General features: G+C 35.9%; 1 protein-coding gene across 1 annotated transcript in view; it reads right to left on the bottom strand.

The window, feature by feature from the left end:
• Positions 1 to 453: 453 nt before the first annotated feature.
• The window catches only part of cntn5 (contactin 5), a 204115-nt gene continuing 180297 nt past the window's right edge, over positions 454 to 24271 (bottom strand). Inside the window, exons 16-22 of the mRNA XM_067388973.1 lie at positions 23439 to 23509; positions 8418 to 8652; positions 4095 to 4204; positions 2919 to 3105; positions 1135 to 1247; positions 883 to 1051; positions 454 to 557 (exon numbers count right to left, since the gene is read on the bottom strand). Coding sequence (XP_067245074.1) covers positions 454 to 557; positions 883 to 1051; positions 1135 to 1247; positions 2919 to 3105; positions 4095 to 4204; positions 8418 to 8652; positions 23439 to 23509 — 989 coding nt within the window. The remainder of the gene's footprint in view (positions 558 to 882; positions 1052 to 1134; positions 1248 to 2918; positions 3106 to 4094; positions 4205 to 8417; positions 8653 to 23438; positions 23510 to 24271) is intronic.

The raw sequence follows: 24271 nt of genomic DNA, 5'->3' as shown, positions 1-24271 counted from the left end.
CAGCCAAAGGGTCAAATGGATGCAATGTAACAAGGGAAGCCACAGTGGCACAGAGCAATGGGCGGCCTCAGTGACTTTGAGAGCTGTTCCGGGCGGCAGTCCCTAAAAAAAAAAAGAGTCTCTTACAACTTCATGAAGATTTTAAACAACCGTCTCCGCACTTTGTACAGCACAATACTACAATGATACCCCAAACGAAGATCTGGAAAGGAAACAAATACGCCCAGAAAATAAAAACAATGGAGTTGTCTGTAATTGGAGGCATTTCTTGATCCTTGGAGTAGAAGCGCTTCCCTTTGGCTGGCCATTAGGTCCTGATGATGGTACAGGCCAAAGCAGGCAGTCTGTGTGGAGGAGGGAGAGCCCATCCCCTTCATACAGGGATGGGTGGGAGTGGTCGTTAGGAGGGAGGTGGAGGGAAGGTTTAAAGGAGCAGTACATGACTCAGTAGCCTCACAAGGGAAAAGAAGGCACCATTAATGAGAGGAAAAGAGCAGTCCATGCCAAGACTGGAGGCAGATTATGGACAGAGAGCTGCCCACTCTTTGCACGCACTCCTGGAAGTAAAATGAAAAAGAGGTAAATTAGAAATGTATGTAATGTAACATCAGTTAAGCAGAAAAAAAAAAAAAATCTTGTTAATAAGAAACCAAAAACTAATTTAACAGTATTTGCTCTACAATAGCCCACTAGTCCTGGTAGCATAACATTGGTAAACTTCTCTTTCCTTTTCGGATGGAGGAAAATTGAATCGACTGTGTAGGTATGTGTAGGAAAGGTAATTAAAGAGGAATTAGCGAAAGCAGTCAAGCCTACTGCCATACGTACACATCCTCAAATCCGAAAGACCACACTGTGAATGTGACCCTAGCCATTGCTTACCTGAGGAGGTGAGCACTCTGACCTGAGCGCTAGCGGCTCCTTCACCTCCTTCACTGACTGCGCGCACCTCGATGATGTATGTTCCCCCCTCGGGTAGCGCCAGGACAACGGCTGAGTTTGGTGTCCTCATGACTTGGCTGTGGCCTCGTCCCTCCTGACGCAATAATACCTGCAATTGGGGGAAACATTAAAAAAAAATGTGCAGTGGCACTGAGTTTCACTTGACATTCACAGTTTCTGTGCAATACCAACCTTGTACCCAATGACTTCTGACTCATTGTCCCTTGCTTTCACCGGATCCCAGGATAAAGAAACATTGTTCCCCTCCTGAATCCACATCAAGTTGCCTGGAGGTAGACTTGGGGCTGAAAAGAGAGAGTGAGAGAGATAACAAAAGTAAGATAAAAAGCTCATTTAAGGTCTGAAATGAGCAAAGATCACATATTAATTGGAATATACAAAGGATAATCCTTCTCTCAAGGTCCATTTCTATTCATACATCTTTCTAGACAGCACTATGTTGTGGAACATAGTGAGCAAACACATCACAGTTCACCAGGTTTCCAGCAACAATTAAACTGTCTGTTCACAATGAATGTGAAACTGCTGTGTGACATGACACAATCACATCAGATAGCCAATAGAGTGGTGCAGTGATGATGCTTTTTTGTAGGTCAAAACCCAGAATCAATTCAACGCACAAAAGATTAACATGACGCCACATGATAGTCGATGAGTTGAATCACCTCCACAGCAACTACATGAATTTATCCACTAACCATTCAGAAACGTCCAGATGTATTCTAAGTTGTAACTTCTTCCTGAGTCTCTCCATCAGTGTCCGAACTCCAGTTTGAACAATGTAAGGCTGAACACCGTTACTGACAATTGTCATTTTGGCTGCGTGAGATTCTCCAGCTTTGTTGTTGTTGAGCAACCGAAGCACGAGCTGTTAAAGCTCCGCCCTCCTCTGGAAAGCGGCCAGCAGCTCATTTGCATTTAAATGGTGTTTTTGCTCACACCCAAATGGGGCAAATTTGAAAAGCTATGATAAATGTTCTGTGGGGTATTTTGAGTCTTATATTACATCTTCAAAAAGGGGCATTATATGACTGCTTTAAGAAAAGCATTTACTTGTCTTGAAAAAGGCGGTTGCTAACAAGTGGCTAAATGGGACTACAAAGGATGTCACTCCACTTTTACAGCCTCTATGTGTTTATAATCACGCTCTTGCAAACTATTCCAACATTTCTAATGTTTTAATTAAAGACTAAACGAGTTGTTGGAAGCTTAATTGATGTGTCGCTGAAGTCTTGCAACTGTGGTGCCGTTTGTTAATAGCCTACGGTAAGCTTTTTATTTCTGGCGATTGAATTTAGGCTTCAAAATTCATGAAAGTTGTGTTCATTTGTGAAGCTCATCATGATGAACATAATGTGTAAGAATCATAAAGTTTTTTTGGTCACTGAGCTCGTTTTCTGCAATAATACAAAAGCCAATGGACAAATCCTACTGGGTTTTTGTCGAGGGAATCGGAGTGATGCTAACTTCCATTATCCGGTTGGCCTACAAAAATCTCACTGCATGACTCTATACATATACTGTATACATATAGCTATATAAGCAATAACCTGAAAACACCTGTTCTATGATTAACATGTGTTTTAATATCTGAATTAAGGTTATATAAATATTTTCTTGGAGGCTTATAGTAAAAAATTTCAGTATGTCACAACCATTATGAAATAATGAAGGAAAAAAGCCTCATTAAAATAATGAAATTATTAAAAAAAAAGAAGTAGTTTGGCAATTATCTTACATTTTTATTATTATTATTATTATTATTTCATTATTTACTTCATACAAAATGGTAAAGTTTTTTCAAAAATCATATTAAACCAACAGGAATATAAAGAGTACATTTCAAGAGCTTGCATTTTTATTGATTAATCTTGGGAAATCTTATTTGTCATTGACTATTTTATTAATTTTACAGTTTATTATGTTCACATAGGTATTGCTCGTATGGAACGCACCATTTTTCTTAGTGCTGATCTTGATGGCTGAGCTGGCTGGTCCTTGGCCGACACTGTTGAACCCCTTCACAGAGACCAGATACTGTGTGTTTCCCTCCAGCCCCGACAGCAGCATGGTCGTCTCATTCCCTGCCGTCCTCTTTTTCTTCCCCATCTCCTCCTGCTCCACGTCTTTCCAAAAGCTCACCTGTTTCCAACAAAGCAATTTGCTTCACTTTCTGCTATTCATTCATTCAAGATTTTTGTAGAGATAAAGAAAATGAGACCGAGTTGCCTCAATAAATGAGAGAATGAGAGTCGCCAATTTGATGTAATATTGTGTCATTTGATTTAAATAACTGTCATACATTTTGCATGAAGAGCATAATAGGCGAGCATGTAATATCTCCCGGCGATGAAATACGATAATCTTTCTCAACTGTGTAATTTCACTGCATAGAATAATTTCCTTCATTCAGAAAGAACAACAGTTGTCTGTTGCGAAGACAATGATGAAGAAAAGTGAGCTAAAACCTAGTGAGCTGCCTTTTTGTCTTCTGACTACACACCGTCACTCTTGGATGGAAACCTTGTATCTCCATATTTTGTGTTTATTTTTTCTTTCATAAATCATTACTATTGGTCACCCTTTATGTCTGTCTGTGTGTTTTGCAAGTATTTAAGCAATGAAAAATATTAAAAAGAACTTGTAATTAAACCTTGTAACTCTATTGGATCTTCAATTTTTGGTCCGTCTCTGCATGTTTGCAATGCAAGGGTAAAATAAAGTAAACAACTGGTATATATATATATATATATATATATATATATATATATATATATATAAACCAGATACAACGTTATCGGGAAATCCAGCCATGGCCTGTATTTGATTAGATTGTTCTAGACTACTGTTTGGGCTCAGTAAGATTTATTTTTAAAAGAAATGAATACTTTTATTTAGCAAGGATGCGCAAAAGTTACAATAAACTATTTCTATTTCAATAAACGCTGTTCTTTTGAACTTTCTATTCATTAAGAAAATCCTAAAAAAAAAATGTATCATGGATTCCACAAAACTGCTTTTAACATTGATAATAATAAGACATGTTTCTTGAGCACCAAATCAGCATATTATAATGATTTCTGAAGGATCTTGTAATGGCTGATGAAAATTCAAAATATCTAATATCTAACCTCGTAGCCTTGGGGTCTTCCAGGGCCAGGAATGGGTGGCTTCCACATTACTTTGATTTCGGAGGAGGAGATGGCGAACGCCTGCACTTCTGAAGGAGGCTCCCTGGGTTCTGCATTTAAAACCAGTACACTTCAGATTCCTCAGCAAATAACACATAAAACACATACTAAATCAATCTATAAGCCTGCTTGAAGTGTTTGGGGTACATTTCATCAGTATCTCTTATGTGTTAATAGTCAGAGCAAAGAGTTTAAGCGAATGTAAATGGTAAGTTGTGAAGCCCTGTGATTGTGAGGGAGAATCCTGCTGAGAGACTGAGAGGTGACAGAGACACAGAACATCCATCATATTAGCAGCAGTCACAGGAAACGCTTGCACGGTTACCATCAAATCAGCTTGATAATTTCTGTGTGGGCAGTGAATGTTTTTTTAAAGGTCATAAAAGTTCTCAAAAGTTATTTTTTGGTCATAAAACCCACAACTTTTTACCCAAAGGGTTGCATTTCAATTTTGTTGTACTTGTACAATGACAATAAAGACATTCTATTCTATTCTAACTGAGATTAAGTAAATTAAAGGTGGGGTAAGCCATTTTTCAAAACGATGTTGGACATTGTTGATATTTGAAATCAACCTAAACAAACACAACCCTCTCTTCATTGCTCCGCCTCCGAAATTCACCCTCCAATCCTAACCACCCTGCTCTGTGTCTGTTTTCAGGTCTTCCCGCTTAGCTCTCTCCAGCCCTGGAAAGCTTTTCTAATATTAATGCGGGTCCTAAAGTGCTTGCCCAGTCATAAACCTTCATTCCAGTGATATTCTTTTGAGCTCTTTTGTATTGTCTCCTCTCTCTTTCTGCATCTCTCTTTCTGATTCCTTCAAATCTCCCTCTTGCTCTTTCTGTCTCCTCGAACGTCATGTCGGCCCGACTAACTTCCAGGCAGTTGTTGAAAAATTACTTACCCCACCTTTAAAGGGATAGTTCTCACAAAAATGTTGTCATTGACACTGTCAAGTGCAACTTCAAAAACGATCTTCTGAAACTCTTGATATCCCTCCTATCACTTCTTGACCAATTTTAATCGTTATCTTGAATTAGATCTTTTTAATGAAAATTGATCCAGTTCCTCTTGACTCATCTTGAAGTTCAACTCACTTGATAATCCCGTTGAAGTGGTGGACACAAAAGAAAAACACTATAGAATGCAAGACCTACTTTTATATTTGTTTGTTTTCTTGGAGCTTGAAAGCTGGTCACAATTTACTGTACTTTTATTTTATGAATACTTTTTGTGTGCTTAAGTGTACTGAATGTACTTCACCCCTGGAAAGATGAATGTGTATTTAAAATTGGTCATTTATGTAGTAGAAATGTGAAATTATTTTTGAATTTGGAGCTTTCTAGACTGAGAAAAGGCAGAAAAATTATTTTTGACTAATGTGGATGAAAGACAACAACTCCCAGAATGCACTTGTTTTGCTGCCCTTGCGAGGCCACGCCCAAACCACGCCTATCGGTTACAGGCGGCATTACCAGGAAAATTCAAACAACTAGGCTTGCTTTGTTACATATTAATTCTATAAATCGTGAGTTAGTTCATACAATTACAGCGAAATGGTGCTAAATTGCTTTGTACCTGGATGTACACCCAAAACCAGGAAAGGACAAGTAAGTTTCCATCATTTTCCGATTAAGTTAAAGATTTGGAGTGATGTAAACAGTGGCTGCTGGCCATCAAACACCCGAAGTTTGGAGATGACACCGTTATAGAAAACCTAAAAAACCGCAGAATATGTAGTCTCCATTTCAAGCACGAGGACTACGAACCAAATATCCTTGCAATGAAGAGAACCATTCTGAAGGACACTGCGATACCATCGATATTCACTTTCCCAGAGGACAAACAGCCTGGGCCATCTGGTACTAAGCGTATTCGCCTAGAGGTAAGACTTGCTGATACTAGACTGATAACACAGTAGCCTATATGTAGTGTTGAATTTAGCAGTAAAACTGCAAACTTAGCAAAGTAACGTTAGATAGACAATTACATATAAGTTGCATATAAGTTGACTCTTATCAAAGTAAAGCCTCTGTTCTGTAAAACTGAGTTACTCTATTTATCTATTTATGCTAACGTTACCACAAAAGCCTGTTGCTGTATTGGTTGAGATGACTGCAGAGACCGATAAATTTGCGAGATGAACCACTGATGTAGTGCAGACAAAATAAAGTTAATTACTGTAAGCTTAAAAATATAATTGACACCCACTTTTGATAAAATCTTTGATCTATGTCCGTGAGTAACCTAAAACGCGCATATTTATGGGCGTGGTGAAAAAATGCGGAACTACCTGCTATTACTGGCTGTAGTTTTAAGCCTCTGGCCAAAAAAGCCTCCGATGATGCAAAATGACGATTTTTGCGTCATCGGAGGCTTTTTTTTACAGAATAAAAATGCATAAATCTGATCTCGGGCTGGTATGAAGGGGGAAAGCACGCTAATTCGAAAATACTAGTGGTATTCTACTAATACAATGCTTAATGCTAAATCCTGAAGTAACCCTTTAAGTAGTTCAAATCTTAAAAGTATATATTTGTTTATAAAACGTACTTGCAGATAATATAACATTAATTAAATAAAAGGCACTTTAATTTAAATTTTTAACACACTTAATTAATAATGTCTTTGCAATAATGTCAAATTAAAAGTTTCAATTTAAAGTACATGAAAGTACAGAACTTCAAAGAAGTACACTTATAATTTTTAACAATGTGTTATTTGATATTACATTTAAAGTTAGTATATTTTAAATGAACGGAATTGCAACTTTATTCCAAATGTGTAATTACAAATATATTTAAATATAATACATACAAGTTTCACTAGAAATTAAATTAACATATATGCTTGTCAGAACATTAGACAGTACACTTTAGCTGTATTTCAAAGACCAAATTAATAATTATGAAATGATATGTAAAGATGTACTTAAGTCCTACTTGAATGGGAAAAGCACTTGATATAAATTGAAACTATAATGCATTTTCATTTAACAGAAAATAGCATGCAATTAAATATCCAAAAATATTACATTTAGTTTGCAAGTATATTCTTTTAAAGGTGCCCTAGAACTTTTTTTTAAAAGATGTAATATAAGTCTAAGGTGTCCCCTGAATGTGTCTGTGAAGGTTCAGCTCAAAATATCCCATATATTTTTTTAATTCATTTTTTTAACTGCCTATTTTGGGGCATCATTATAAATAAGCCGATTCAGGGTGTGTGGCCCTTTAAATCTGATGCTCCACGCCCCAAGAGCTTGCGCTTGCCTTAAACAACATAAAATCTAATCGCATAAGTACAGTGTTTACTTTGATGTTTACATTGATTCTGAATGAGTTTGATAGTGCTCCGTGGCTAACGGCTCATGCTACACTGTTGAAGAGATTTATAAAGAATGAAGTTGTGTTTATGAATTATACAGACTGCAAGTGTTTAAAAATGAAAATAGCAACGGCTCTTGTCTCCGTGAATACAGTAAGAAATGATGGTAACTTTAACCACATTTAACAGTACAGTAGCAACATGCTAACGAAACATTTAGAAAGACAATTTACAAATATCACTAAAAATATCATGATATCATGGATCATGTCAGTTATTATTGCTCCATCTGCCATTTTTCGCTATTGTTCTTGCTTGCTTACCTAGTTTGTTGATTCAGCTGTGCACAGATCCAGACGTTAATACTGGCTGCCCTTGTGTAATGCCTTGAACATGGGCTGGCATATGCAAATATTGGGGGCGTACATATTAATTACCCCGACTGTTACGTAACAGTCGGTGTTATGTTGAGATTCGTCTATTCTTCTTCGGTCTTTTAAACAAATGAGATTTATATAAGAAGGAGGAAACAATGGAGTTTGAGACTCACTGTATGTCATTTCCATGTACTGAACTCTTGTTATTTATCTATGCCAAGTATTCAATTTTTGAATCTAGGCCACCTTTAATACTAATTAAAGAAAAGATTTGGTATACTAAAGTATGCTTCTTTTTCACATGGGTATTTAATGCCTGCTCTCATTGTATGTACTTTATTTTGGATTTTGCATTTTGACTTCACTGCTATACGGTAGTACCAGTACCTCAAAATATGGACACAATATCACACAGTACATCCGTCCACAGCCCTGGATTAGCTGTTGTGTGATGTAGTTCAAAAATTCGAGAAACTCCATCTGTACTGTTGAGCTGCACATTATTGAAGTTATATAAGACAGCAATAAATCCCATCAATCAGGGTACACATCTGACCCTCACCTCCTTCTGCAGAGAACACAGTAACCACCCCGCTGAAGGGCCCGTCTCCTTTGTTGTTATACACCCCCACCCGCACCTCAAACGGGGTGAGAGGAGGGAAGGTCTCGTCTCTGTATTTATAGGTGGTGGAGTCTGCTGAGGTCACCATTTTCTCTTTCCATCCACGTGTGCCATTGGCCCGGAACGCCACGATGTAGCCAAAACCTTCTCCATTTTGGAATTCTTCTGAGACGGGCTGAGAAGGGAAAAAGGCAAGGCAAGGCATTACAAACATTAATATGAGCCCTGGAATCATTTTTCACAAAGTTTTCATGTTTAAAAATAACATTGTTTACACTCATTCTGAAAATATCACTCAAAATATCTGTGTTTGCTTAGGTAAAAAAAAAAAAAAAAAAGTCTCTGCAATGGGATCGGAAATTGGAAAATGATCCTAATAATACACAGCCAGCTGAGCTCTGAGAAATGAGGGCAGGGTAAACTGTCGTGCAGCAGGTAATTTATGAATACTTTTGGCTGGGAATTATCAGCCCTGAAGATGTAGTCTGGGTAATGGGTAATGTGTAAAAATTTGCTTCTTCCAGGTCAGCTTAGATGCTGACATCCTTGGCAAGTTTTGCATCATTTTTGTTTGCTCTGCTGGTGCTAGTTAAGTAAAATTCAACTAAATTCAAGTTTAAAATTCAATCATGTACCCAATGAACTGTACCGAGGGAACTGAATGTTAAATGCATATTATCTTAAAAAGTCAACATCAAAATTGAGCCTATCTACATTCTTTCATGACAACTCTCAGAACAGCAGTTATGTCATGACAACTCTCGGAGTGTTTGGCATGCTAATGGGTATGACAATGTTGATATGTTTGGTTTGGCAGAATAGATCTGCTACGCTGTGGCTGCTTTTATTGCTGTTGCTGCTGTAGAGCACGTACAGGACTTGCTACTGCCAATACACGCTGATGTGAGCAAGTAAGACATGCTGCTGCTGTACAATATAGTGTACATAAATTACCCATAGTAGATCTATACAGGTGGAGCTGGGGAGGGTGGAGGGTTTCTGAAGCGCTGTACTGCTAAGGCAATGCTACCAAAGTATTTTGAAGGTTGAGCATGCAAGCTCATAGGCTACTGATACAGCAGGAACCAATCAGCTGTGTCTTATAGATAATGTGATTATGAGCAGGTTGAGTTAAAGGACCTATTAGCCTGCGCCATCTAGAATTTCATGACAGAACTTTGCATTTAAGCCAAAAAGTAATTTTCTCATTCTTATGTCATTCCTAACTATGGAAGCCCGTTTCCGCCACTAAAAAAAAAAAAAAAACGCCACTTAAAAAAAAAAAAAAAAAAAGCCACTAAAAAAAAAAAAAAAAAAAAAAAAGATTAATTGCGACTTTTTATCTCAGAATTGCGAGTTATAAAGTCAGAATTCTGAGATATAAAGTCGCAATTGCGTGATAAAAAGTCAGAATTCTGAGATATAAAGTCGCAATTGCGTGATAAAAAGTCAGAATTCTGAGATATAAAGTCGCAATTGCGTGATAAAAAGTCAGAATTCTGACTTTTTTTCTCGCAATTAACTGATGGTCAGTATCTCTGTCTGTAACAGCGCATCCAATGATAGACGTGCTGCAGTGAAGTCTGAAGCTGTTGGATGTATTAAAATGTGCCACTTCAGCTTTGTCTGATTTATTGCGCCTCCGCCACAGCTGATTCTTCTTCTTCTTATGATTATTATGATATTGTTATTATCGTGTAAAATTCATTAGTGTATCCATTCTGTTAAAAACAACTTTTATTGTCCAAATACCTCGACTGTAATTTGCAGAATTGCATGATTCTATTTCTACCCTTGAGTTGCAAAGTTAATGAAACATGATAGGTATTGGTTGTTTTAGTATTAAGCCCACTAGATGGCAGTAAAAGCTGTTTTTTCTCCTTGAAACGCTGTGTACAAGGTTACCGTGGAAACATTCTATATGCATATTCCTGCGTAATGCATATGTCCGGAGACTAATCTATATGTGTCTCCTCCAGTAAATTCAATATTTCTTTATTGGTAAATCGGCGCTAGAAATAATCCTTTATGATGTCCTCTATTTAATGTATAATAATAACAAAGCAGTAATCCTGATGGTCAGTCGCAATGAAAGGAAACGCAAGCAAAGTAAGAACTGTGAGAAATAACGTTTCACAGTAGTGAGAAAAAGTCAGAATTCTGAGATATAAAGTCGCAATTGCGAGAAATAAAGTCAGAATTCTGACTTTATATCACGCAATTGCGACTTTATATCTCAGAATTCTGACTTTATAACTCGCAATTGCGACTTTTTATCTCAGAATTCTGACTTTATAACTCGCAATTGCGACTTTTTATCTCAGAATTCTGACTTTATAACTCGCAATTGCGACTTTATATCTCAGAATTCTGACTTTATAACTCGCAATTGCGACTTTTTATCTCAGAATTCTGACTTTATAACTCGCAATTGCGACTTTTTATCTCAGAATTCTGACTTTATAACTCGCAATTGCGACTTTATATCTCAGAATTCTGACTTTATAACTCGCAATTGCGACTTTATATCTCAGAATTCTGACTTTATAACTCGCAATTGCGACTTTATATCTCAGAATTCTGACTTTATAACTCGCAATTGCGACTTTATATCTCAGAATTCTGACTTTATATCACGCAATTGCGACTTTATATCTCAGAATTCTGACTTTATATCACGCAATTGCGACTTTATATCTCAGAATTCTGACTTTATAACTCGCAATTCTGAGATAAAAAGTCGCAATTAATCTTTTTTTTTTTTTTTTAGTGGCTTTTTTTTTTTTTTTTTTAAGTGGCGTTTTTTTTTTTTTTTTTAGTGGCGGAAACGGGCTTCCATACCTAACTCATAAGACTTTCCTTCATCTTACAAACAAAAATTAAGATATTTTAATAAAAACTGTCACCTAAAAAAAAATGAATAAAGAGAAGTAATCCATATGAATTGAGCAGTTTAAGTCTTATGAAGAAACACAATTGATTTATATGATGAACAGAATTAAAGGTGCAGTAAGCGATTTCTGAGAAATATTGTTGAACACTGTGTTGATTTCAAATATTAACAAACAAACACACCCCTCCCTACATTGCTCCGCCCCTAAAAAGCACAAATACGCAATGCAAGAGTGGGTGTTTCTTTATAGCATAAGCTAAGCAAATAAAGGTTTGTATGTAAATAAATGTACCCTCTGCCTCCGTTTTCAGGCTTCCTGCTTCGGTCTCTCCAGCATTGGGAAGCTTTTCTTATATTAACGCAGGTCATAAAGCTCTGGCCTGATATATTCCTCTGACCTTTTCTTTTTTGTAATGTCTTTCAGCCATGCTCTTTCTACAGTCTTCAAATCTCCCTCTTGCTCACTCTCTCTCCTCCCCCATCATGAGTATACGCCCCCTACAGATGATTGGATAAAAGTTTGTTGTGGTCCAATCCACTTTCAATGTTTTTTTTTTTCAGAAATCTATTTCTGCACCTTATTAACATTGATCAATGCACATATTTGGAGCTTTGGAGCATTGTAAATGGAAGATAAACAGTACTAGCTTGATGCACAATAATACACCTCATTGGTTCTCGCACATCAAGCAAGCACTTTTGAGCTTTATTTTGAACCGTCACAGTTTTGAATGAATGAACTTTCAATGGAGGGACAGTAATCTCAGTAATCTCCTAATATCACAGCATAAACAAAGTTCACACAGCTAATATAACCCTCAAAATGGATCTTTACAAAGTGTTCGTCATGCAGCATGTCTAATCATGTAAGTATTGTATTTATTTGGATGTTTACATTTGATTCTGAATGAGTTTGAGGCTGTGCTCCGTGGCTAACGGCTAATGCTACACTGTTGGAGAGATTTATTAAGAATGAAGTTGTGTTTATGAATTATACAGACTGCAATTGTTTAAAAATGAAAATAGCAACGGCTCTTGTCTCCGTGAATACAGTAATAAAAGATGGTAACTTTAAGCTCATTTAACAGTACATTAGCAACATGCTAACGAAACATTTAGAAAGACAATTTACAAATATCACTAGAAATCATACACAGTTTTAAAAAAAATAAAAGCCAGATTAGGTTTAAGCTAATTATCATATGCAGCTAGTTCAGTTAATTATATATTATTGAAAGAAGCTAACAACTTGCCTTTTATGTGATGGTTTACAGCACAGGCTAATTTTACAAGCTGCTCATTTTGCTGAGCAAAAAAGCTATTTTTTTCACCAAACAGCTTCAAAAACACACAGAGGCTTTAAATGTGTATCCAATAAATTATTTCCATCTCCATATTTTTCCAGTTAAATTACATCCTTTGTTATGTCGGTTCTGAGAAAGAAGCAACACTAAATGGCACAGAATTACATCAAAATGTCAGAGAGTCCCAAATGAATTCTGAGATTTTCAGTTGTAATGAAACAGATCACTTGTGAATGTCAAGCGCTTGATGGTGAGCCTGAACACATCAATTAAAGATGTGCTAATCCAACATATCGAAGACCCAGCATACAGCGAGAGCTTGCCATTGTTCTGTGAACCATATCAATGTCTTTTCATAGGGCTTGGTTCAAGTCCTTGAGTAAATAAAGTGTGTGGGTGACGACATTTTGCAAATAATGAGTCAAATATCAATTAATTCAGTGCAATTGATGTCACTCTAGAAATCACCTGGTGATAGTGAATGGCAAATTTTCAAGCTCTGCTCTAGGTTGAAGACTTTCAACTCTTCACTGTTTAAAAATTTCTTCCAATGTATAGTACCTATATATATATATATATATATATATATATATAGGTACTATACATTGGAAGAAACACATCTAACTCCACTGCCAACAAGTTTTTTGCAGACTGTCCTCCAAAAAAAGCCGGCCCTATAGGTCATTTTTCAAGCACCTTATTACAACCTATGTTTACGTTTTAAAGTCTTGCACCCTCTAGCTGGCATAAAAATAATGACAGTGTCGTGTTACGTCTGTCGTCATGAAATGATGTATGACTGTCATTACCAATCAAAATGCGTGTTCATTTAAATGCAATTTGTGGACTTTTTACACCATTTGTCCAATTTCCATTTAGCAAAACTATTTTATTTTTTTAAAATTAACGACTACAACCACCCCACCCCTAAACCTACCCTTAGTGATTTATAGTGCATATACACTTTATGATCACATGCACTCCCTGGGATTGAACCCACGATCACATGGTCACATGATTGCATATTTTTATATATTGCAATGCTCTGCCAATTCAGCTACGCGAAACCCAAAATATGACGCACGGTACAATGCATTAAAAAAAAAAGTGTCCTGTTGTCGATAGGGGCGCAACTTTAGTAAACGTCGTATTTTAAGGAAGTGACAAACAACTTATATAGGCGTATTGGTTGGAGGACATGTTGGTTTTTTGCCATTACGCACAGATGTTTGTATAATAAAAGTAGTCCACACAACCCTTCTAAAGTCATACGGCAACATAATGTGAGGAAAAACTGAACTTTAGGTTGAGAAACTGGAAGGTTGAGTAGGGGGGAATCACTTGTGAGCGATTCACTGACTGAGTACATTACTCTTGGAAATGTATATTTTTAGTCACAGTTGTAACCATTTAAATCTCGCCATTCACCCTTTGCCAGGAGTTTGACTGACCAAATTATGACGCTGAATCTGCCATTTTGTCCGACAAACAAACGGCGGTAGATTTGAACTTAAAAAATTTTCTTTCTGCGATTGAAACAGCATACCTTCTAATGTTAATTCATGTTTAGAAGAGATGATTGGTTCACATGCCGTTTGAACTGAGGCGCTACAGCGACTGTCACGACACATTAAAGAGTCACAAAATAATATTTATTGTTTGAATTTCTTAAAAAATGACAACATTTGAAAACTGAGACTTTGTTACATACCAAAAATAGCCTGCTCTGTCTTGTCTGTCGACACAATGTCAGTGTCCTCTTTGCTCTGTGATGTATTTTTCGCTCTGTGAGAACATGGTGTGTGGCGTGACAGCGCCATGGCTTGTCGGACAAAGCAACAGTAACTAAGGAGGGCGGGTCTTTGCAAAGAGTTAATTCTGACTTTATTCCTTGCAATTCTGAGTTTATAATGCACAATTCTGACTTTTTTTTTCCCTCACAGTTTGTAGTTTAGCTATAAACTCAGAATTACGAGATATAAACTCGGATTGAGAGAAAAAAAGTCAGAAATGTGAGTTATAAACTCGGATTTGCGAGGAATAAAGTCAGAATTGTGGGATATAACTAGTAACTATGACGAGGAATAAAAGCCTGAATAAAAATAATTCGGTAACACTTTACATTAAGGTTTCATTAGTTAACATTAGTTAAATACTTTAGTTAACATGAACTAAGAATGAACAATACTTAATGTTAATGTCAGCATTTACTAATACATTATGGAAATCAAATAATGTGTTTGTTAATGCACTGTGAACAAACAATGAACAGCTGGATTTTTTTAACTAACATTAACAAAGATTAATTAATACTGTAACAAATGTATTGCTCATTGTTACATGTTAGTTAATACATTAATGTTAACAAATAAAACCTTATTATAAAGTCTTAATTCTTTAAGATTGCTTACACACAGTAGGCATTACTAAAGACTGAAATTACATTCCCTGATGTCTTTTTATTTTCTAGCAGTCCTTTTGCTTATTGCGGTGAGTATTCGCAATGTGGTTTAGCATTTTGCTATGCTGAAACATCCAAATTATTCTTGATCTGGAAGGCTGCATACAGTCTGCTGGTCACATGAGTTGATTTTGCCAGTCCAGCTGCTGACAATTTCCTCGCTGCTTTTTTCAAAAGAGGCTTGACACTTGCTTGATGTTTTTCTGAGGACGAGATATCAGAGTCTGTCTGCGACACCTGCTAGGCATTTAATAGAATGGAATGCAATCTATTAAGGGAGATAGAAATTTAATTAAAATGTAAGCCGGCGGAATTAAATCTTAGGCAATTTTAATAATTGACAAACACCTGTACTCTCCTCTCTTTTTGGCAGCGAATCTGTCCGTCATGCCAAATTTTGACTGATTTCCACCCGCTTCTGAAATTATCACGTCCCTTGGCTGCAGCACCTAAAGTAAGATGCAGACGGATGATGGGAGAGAATAGGCTGTACCTTCCCATTAAACACTTTAGCACACGCTTTTAGTGCTATGGCTGTGTAATTAACTCACTCTGCTGTTTCTAGGAATTGAATTAACAACCCTTGAACCAACATTATTGGTGCTGGCTGAGCTTTTCTGCATGGGGCGACCAATAAATGGCTGTTTTAAAAAAAGGAAAAATCAGTTCTGCTACAAAATGAAGTGGAACATGCATCTAAAAAGGCTGTTGGGCGAAGGAGTGGCACCCACGGTGCAAATGAAGTCTGAAGGCGGTCTGATATTGGCATGCATGGCATGCTGCGGCAGGCATCGAATAGGAAGTAGGGCAACTGTAATGGTCCAGTCTATTGCTCCTGGTGCCCGTAATACTTTTTCTCTCTCTGCAGACACTAATGAGCAGACGGGGCGAGCTGTTTAGTCATTCATCCTGTTTAATAAGCAGTGCTCGGCCCAGCCGCCTTGGTATCCCACAACCACCCAAAGATGATTCCAGAGGCAGCGGCCGGTTCACGTGCCACGAATGCCAAAGCAGGCACAGCATCTTCTCAAATACACTAATATTGATTGGAGATGCAGAGCCAATTCAGTGCTTCTAAAGTGGTTAATCGGGGCGCAGATAAACAGGGTGAAGCTAAAACAGTTAAACAGGCTATGTACACACAATCTGTTTTCTGGGATTGACAACAGTATTTACTAACAGCTGTGACGAATTTCCTGTTCAGCATACAGTCATGTGAAAAATTTAGGACACCCTATTGAATTCCATGGTTTTCCGTATCAGGACATAATAAAAAATCATCTAGTGCGTCTTAAAAAAACCTCAGATGAACAACAACACAAGACATATCACAACATGTCATTATTTATTTAGCTAAAATAAAGCCAAGATGAAAAAAAAAACTCAGGGGTCTGAGTGCGGTTCATGTGATTTTTGGCCCATATGTGAACACTCCAAACGATCTCCGACCCCTAAAAAACGAACCGGACCGAGACCATCACACCTGTCTGTTACGATTGTAAGACACTTGCCTTTTTATGAGATCTCTCGTCTTGATTTTCAGGCAGATTTTCTCACAAATGCAGATGGCGCTTTGTAATGGGTAAATTTACACTTTTCTCCAGAGAGAAGACTTGAAATATGCGTTTATAATAATAATAAACTTTGTTTTATAGCACCTTTAAAAGTTGCACCTCAAAGCGCTTTACAAGAACATACAAATACAATGGAATAGAGGAAATAAAAGATAGAAACACGCATCAAAACACATTTCAAGACATATATATATATATATATATATATATATATATATATATATATATATATATATATATATATATATATATATATATATATATATATATATATATATATATATATATATATATATATATATATATATATATATATATATATATATATATATATATATATACAGTACAGTCCAAAAGTTTGGAACCACTAAGATTTTTAATGTTTTTAAAAGAAGTTTCGTCTGCTCACCAAGGCTACATTTATTTAATTAAAAATACAGTAAAAACAGTAATATTGTGAAATATTATTACAATTTAAAATAACTGTTTTCTATTTGAATATATTTCACAAAGTAATTTATTCCTGTGATGGCAGAGCTGAATTTTCAGCATCGTTACTCCAGTCTTCAGTGTCACATGATCCTTCAGAAATCATTCTAATATGCTGATCTGCTGCTCAATAAACATTTAATGTGTACAATTGTACAAAATATTTGTGTACAATATTTTTTTTCAGGATTATTTGATGAATAGAAAGTTCAAAAGAACATTGTTTATCTGAAATCTAATCTTTTGTAACATTATAAATGTCTTTACTGCCATCCTTGCTGAATAAAAGTATTCATTTCTTTCATTTCTTTTCAAAAAAATAAAAATAAAAATTCTTACTGACCCCAAATTTTTGAACGGTAGTGTATAATGCTACAGAAGCTTTGTATTTCAGATAAATGCTGTTCTTTTGAACTTTCTATTCATAAACTAATCCTGAAAAAAAAAGTACACAACTGTTTTCAACATTGAAAATAATCATAAATGTTTATTGAGCAGCAGATCAGCATATTAGAATGATTTCTGAAGGATCATGTGACACCGAAGACTGGAGTAACGATGCTGAAAATTCAGTTTTGCATCACAGGAATAAATTACTTTGTCAAATATATTTAAATAGTACACAGTTATTTTAAATTGTAATAATATTTCACAATATTACTGTTTTTACTGTATTTTTAATTAAATAAATGTAGCCTTGGTGAGCAGACAAAACTTCTTTTAAAAACCTTAAAAATCTTAGTGATTCCAAACTTTTGGACTGTACTATATATATATATATATACTATATATACTTCGTATTAAGAAACGCCCAACTCACCTGTTCACCACTCATTTTTGTGAGCTGTACACTCCTTGTAAACTTATTTCCTATATGTGATTGTTTTGTTTTATATATACCTATATATGTCTTGAAATGTGTTTTGATGCATGTTTCTAGCTTTTATTTCCCCTATTCCATTGTATTGTATTTGTATGTTCTTGTAAAGCGCTTTGAGATGCAACTTTTAAAGGCGCTATAAAACAAAGTTTATTATTATTATTATTATTATTATAAACGCATATTTCAGGGCTTCTCTCTGGAGAAAAGTGTAAATTGACCCATAACAAAGCGCCATCTTCTGTTTTGGAAGTTGCTCAACTGCATTTGTGAGAAAATCAAGCCGAGAGATCTCATAAAAAGGCAAGTGTCTTACAATCGTAACAGACAGGTGTGCGTTTGTATACACTAGATTTGGTATTTTTTCATTTGTAGGATGGTTTGTATTTATTTGTGAAACATGATGTAGACTCATCTATTTATATTTGTAAAACACAATACATATATTTGTTACTCATCTGTGTTTTCGCTCAAACTGACCTTTGTATTTGCAAATAACTTTCTGATTGTTTGCAAAGCAGATCATGTTTGTTTGCAAAATGCTGGATTTGTTTGTTTAATTATGGTACAATATTAACTCCATACACAGAACCTGATAGTGAGACAGCAACAAACCAAATTAAAGCTAGAGATGCTACACTCTAAAAAATGCTGCGTTGTTTCAACCCAATTTTGGGTCAAATATGGACAAACCCAACCATTGGGTTAAATCTCTAAATTAATTTTTTTAACCCAACAGTTGGGTTTGTCCATATTTGACCCAAAATTGGGTTGAAACAACCCAGCATTTTTTAGAGTGTAGCCACCATTTATATCCTGTATGTAAATGCAGATCACATCACTGACCGCGTCACAGATTGATGATGTAAATGATGATGTCCATTTTTAACGCGTCTTGACTGACATACAGTCTGACAATAACAACTGAGAACCCACAGTGTGACATGACTTATGTTCGTACAGCCTGACAAAAAATTGTAAATGACTATTATAAATCATACAGTGTGTACCCAGCTTTCTCTTTCAAACCAGAGCTTTTATTTTGGTGGAAAACCACAGGGAAATCTTAAAGCTTTTATTTTATTGGCAATACATTTATAAATGATTCTGACTGCAAATTTGGGAAGATGAATGGCACTTGTCTCATTTTGAAATGCATGTTATAACTGACCCAAACTCACAACACTTGCAGAAATTGAATTAATATGGAGCAACATTTACAGCAAACCGAACCGCTCCGAGACACTGAAAACACTGGATCATATATAAAACATATATAATACATTGTAGCCTTTGCGATTACATAACATGTTGTATTCTCACAACCACGCATTGTTTTCGACCAATAAACGTAAATTGAAAATTGAACTTAACTGGCGAGTAATACAGCGTCATATTTCAGCGTCAACGCAGATTTTTACTTGCATTTGGTGCTTGGCAAGTGTTAATGTCGAACGTGTGGTTGCTTTGAAAGGTATTAACACTTTGTCAACAGGCTTAAGGTTTTAACAAATAATGAGGAATGTAAGCAATGGTTAATGTACAGGGTCTGTGCTAGAAAAGGTTCAATTCCAGGTATGGGAGACAGACTTGAGAACTTAAGTATTACTAATTTCATAAAGCTGCTCAGTAACCATTATGTCCTTGAGTAAGGCACTTGGGCTCCGGGGGGACAGTCCAATTAATGCACTGCAAATCGTTTTGGCTTAAAAGAGTCTGCTAAATGATATGTAATTTAATATGATGTATGACGTCTCAAAATAGCACCTGAAGCCCCTTTCAGGATACCTGTTAATATGCTGCTTAATATGATCCAGCAGTAAAGAATTAATGCTTGAGAATTCTCCTGTGCATTTAAAATAGTCCCCTTGTAAAGCAAACATTAGATTTAAAATGTGTTTAGAGCTCTAAGCAATGTTTCTAGTGTATAGACATATTCTGCATGTTGTGAGCAGAGTGGAGGCATATAATTGAACTGTCATCGCCAAAGTAAAATTAAAACTACGATTATTCTGTAGTTACAGTAATAACTTCCTCAAAGGGTTATAAACTCAGGAAGTCATCATGGTAAAAATATTCCATTGCATCTGGAATGAGCCTTATCATCTTTAATTTCTCACTAAGGTACAGTTCTCCTAATATGAAAGTTATTTGCCTGGTGACAGTTGGGGCCTGAGTATTTAATAACTGCAAGAATAACCGTCACTTCAGCGTACATCTGTTCCACAATTCCCCAGTTAATCTCACCTTTAAATGGCCTCATTTAGAAACCTTCTTTTTAAAAACGTGTTTATATGCACAATACTATCCCTCACAGCAGTGCACAGAAAAAAGGTGACACTCCATGCTAGTATCCTCTTTACATGGTAAGAAAAACTGAATGGATGTTTCTGCAGCGTTGGAAAATCTCAGATAACAAACAGATGTTCCAAAAAACATCCATTTCAGGGGAATAGCATTTTGAGTATTCAAGGTTAATGATCATTTTAATCTCTCTTGTGTGACTAAACTTTAAATTTTTTAAACAGTTTCCTCAACGACAACGACTGTCAAGCTCCCAAAAGGACAAAACAACAGTACATTCATATGATTTGTATACTATATTCCATGTCTTATGAATCCATTGGATATGCTGTAGCTTTTAAATGTCATCCTCCATTCCACATATTGGAAAATGACTGGCGTGTCATATTAGGTTACAACACATGCGAGATCCAATGTTTTGGTGTTAATGACGTCAAAACTGGAACAGGGCATGGATGTGTCACTCAGTTTGCACGTACAGGAATGAAGTGCGAATCCAAAGTTTTGGCAATGGGGTAGATTACCAGTTATGGACAACTTCATAATACTATTATATTATTTGCTAACCTACTAGTCCCTTGAAAAAAATGTAGTAAAATATAATAGCTTTTAAATATACTTAAATGCAAACTGAATGTAATGTTTTGCAGCACCTAACTGCATGTTATTTACAATTAAATACAAATATTTTACAGTTTAAATTTGCATTGAAGGATATAAATTAGGGCTGGGAAGCGATTAAAATTTTGAATCTAATTAGTTACATGATGTGGAGATTAATTAAGCACAAATTTAATCAAAAAATACATCAAATTTGGCTGAGAAATTACCCCCAAAAGACCTTTTGAAATCATTATTGTGTAAAGCATCAAACAGACATTACAAAAGTAGATTCAGAAAGAAATATTTTATTTAATTTAACATAGAATTGTTTACACAAACTTCTGGATCATGATGACTAAATTGTAATTTTTGGGTGAACTATATCTATGAAATTGAAAGTAAACATAAGGTCAACTGATGTTTTATAAATCATTTTTATAAAGACAGTAATTCACTTAAGGCGACCAAGAAAGCTATGTTAAAAAGTTTATTAAATTAATTCGCAACATCTGCACATTTATTATTAATGTGGCGGGCAACGCGTCATGCAGGCACAATAGCGCTGTATGACAGATGTATCACTTTAATTTCGTTTTTCCTTTATTATTAAAGGGATAGTTCACCCAAAAATGAAAATTTGATGTTTATCTACTTACCCCCAGCACATCTAAGATGTAGGTGACTTTGTTTCTTCAGTAGAACACAAATGATGATTTTTATATATATACTTCAATGAGTGCTAGACATCACTTCCATTGTCAGAGCGTGATCAGACCTCACTAAGCGAGTGCTGAATGCAGTTGGACATTATGGTGTATTAGAGGTAAAAAATTATATAAATAATGTTCGGTTTCTCGCACAAACCGATCGTTTTGTGTCTTAGGACATCAATGTGTCGTCACGAGCCGCATGGTTTAATTTGGATTAGTCTATGCACACTTTTCCGACTCTTATTGTTCGAGTTCCGATTCACTCCCATTATTTGACTGACAGACTGCAACGGTTGGAGTTAAAAGTCATCATTTGTGTTCTACTGAAGAAACTAAGTCACCTACATCTTGGATGCAGATAAACACTGAACTATCCCTTTAACTATAGCCCATAATTAATTATAGGCTATATAAGCTCTGAGCACCCACGGAAAAAAATGTTGAATTAATGTCTATTTAAATGTCTTGAAATTAAAATAAACTTTATGTGGTTGAAAGCACTGAATAGTTGTGATATGAAAAGCACTGAGAGTGTCCATCTCTGCCAAAGTGCGAAAGCAGTGAAAGTTATGATCTTACTGGTGTTGTCATACACTTCAAAGGGATCAAATCTATCGCCTTTCCTCTTTCATATCTTGATTTTTATGGACATTCCAATTGCATTTTATAGACTATATCATGCAGTGAGTTGTTGCCCTGCATCATATTCATCATCAGTCAACTGTATGAAATGTCAGATGTCCTGTGTAGGTCTGGGGGCGGGGCATGTGTGTTAAATGCGTTACATTTTTTAACGTGTTATTTTTTTCCCATAATCAATTAATCTAATTGACATGTTAAATTCCCAGCCCTAATAAAAACATAAAACATAATATAATAAAAATGTAATAAATCTGCTAAATGTCAAAGTAGGCAATATGGCCTCAAAGCTATTAAATATGGCTGAGCAAACACTAAATTATGATGTTGATTTCACAGGCTCTTTAATGGAAAGCAGTTGGTGTATTTCAGGAGCTGCTAATGCAAAAGGCTTAAAGGAATAGTTTACTCAAAAATAAAAATTCTGTCATTAATTACTCACCCTCATGGCGTTTCAAACCTGTAAGACTTTCTTTCATCTTCGGAACACAAATGAAGATCTTTATGATGAAATCTGAGAGCTGAGAGCTACACAAATACCACTTTGATGCTTCAAAAAGTTCATAAAGAGACTGTAAAACTAATCCATATGATTTGAGTGGTTTAGTCAAAACTTTCTGAAGAGACTCAATCGTTTTATATGATGAACAGATTTAATTTAAGCTTTACAGACATATAAACATTGATCAGGCTGTGAAGAGGCTATGTGATATGCCCTCAATCTAAAACCAGCACAAATATGCATAAATGGATATGGATTTACTCAGTTTTCCTATGTTAATAATTTGAAAAAAATATTAGAAATGTCTAGCAGATCTGGACTAAATTTGCATCCTTTTTTTCTTCCAGACCAGCAGCAATGCCACAAAGCATACAATTCCATTCAGCATATAGTTATTCATCTGTTCTTATAGGGGACTGTAAGTGTAGCAATCCTTCAATAGGCAATGGTGGCAATTATGGCCGGATATAATTACGAACGCTCAAGTCAATTAGCTGCGTGAATCTATTTGGCCAGGAACTGCAAGTCTTTTATGCCATATTCATTAGCATAGCAAAAGTTCACAGTAGGGAGTCCATTGTGCATGCTGAGTGCAAACCTACCTCCCAGGATATGACCAGCTCATGCCTGCGGCCATTCCCACCTCTCACGTTGGCAGGGGCTACCGACGGAACTGCAGATACAGAAATACTGCAATGTAATAATGCATTATATTTAAACTTTCTATTAGCTAAAACCTGTATGTAAAAATGTGAGTGAATCACTGCTTCTTAATGACTACGAATGATTCATTAATGCTTGGCTGTTTTGAAACATGAAGAAGATTAACTCTATAGGTGTAACTCACAAAACACATCTGACAGCTTGATTCACACAAACAAACAAAAAGATAAATAAAGACAGGAAAAAAACTGCACAGGAATAGTTATAATTATTTTAGAATGACATATTTCTTATTTATACTCATTTAAACAAATGCGAATTCCAAAGGCACATCGGAAAAACATATCTAGGCTGCACATACAATTCACTGCAGTTTCCATCTGAAATGAACACTAGTGGCAATAGAACACCAACAACTTTTATTCCTTTCAACACAAATTATGATTTCAGGGGCAGATTATGGATTAATAAAGACTTAAGGCACAGGTATACTTCAAACGAAATCGAAAAACGAACTGATGTGACGTAATTTCGAACAAAACCAGGCCAAAACGAAGTTCGTTTTGTGTTCTTTTTGGAAGTTCGAAACGGCTTGCCAAAGCGAACTTTCAGGAAAAGTTCGCTTCGGCTGCAAAACACCTTCGTACTGCCATTGGTCTGTGATGATAACGTAACAGGAGGTGTGCGCTGAAGCTCCGCCGAACGCGACTTTGACTCATTTCGTGTGTTTCAGTTTGTCGAGGTAAGAGCTCCGTGGGTGAAAACATAAACA

The sequence above is a fragment of the Chanodichthys erythropterus genome, chromosome 7, assembly GCF_024489055.1.
Source record: "Chanodichthys erythropterus isolate Z2021 chromosome 7, ASM2448905v1, whole genome shotgun sequence".
NCBI lineage: Eukaryota > Metazoa > Chordata > Actinopteri > Cypriniformes > Xenocyprididae > Chanodichthys > Chanodichthys erythropterus.
This window is presented reverse-complemented; position numbering and strand designations above follow the sequence as displayed.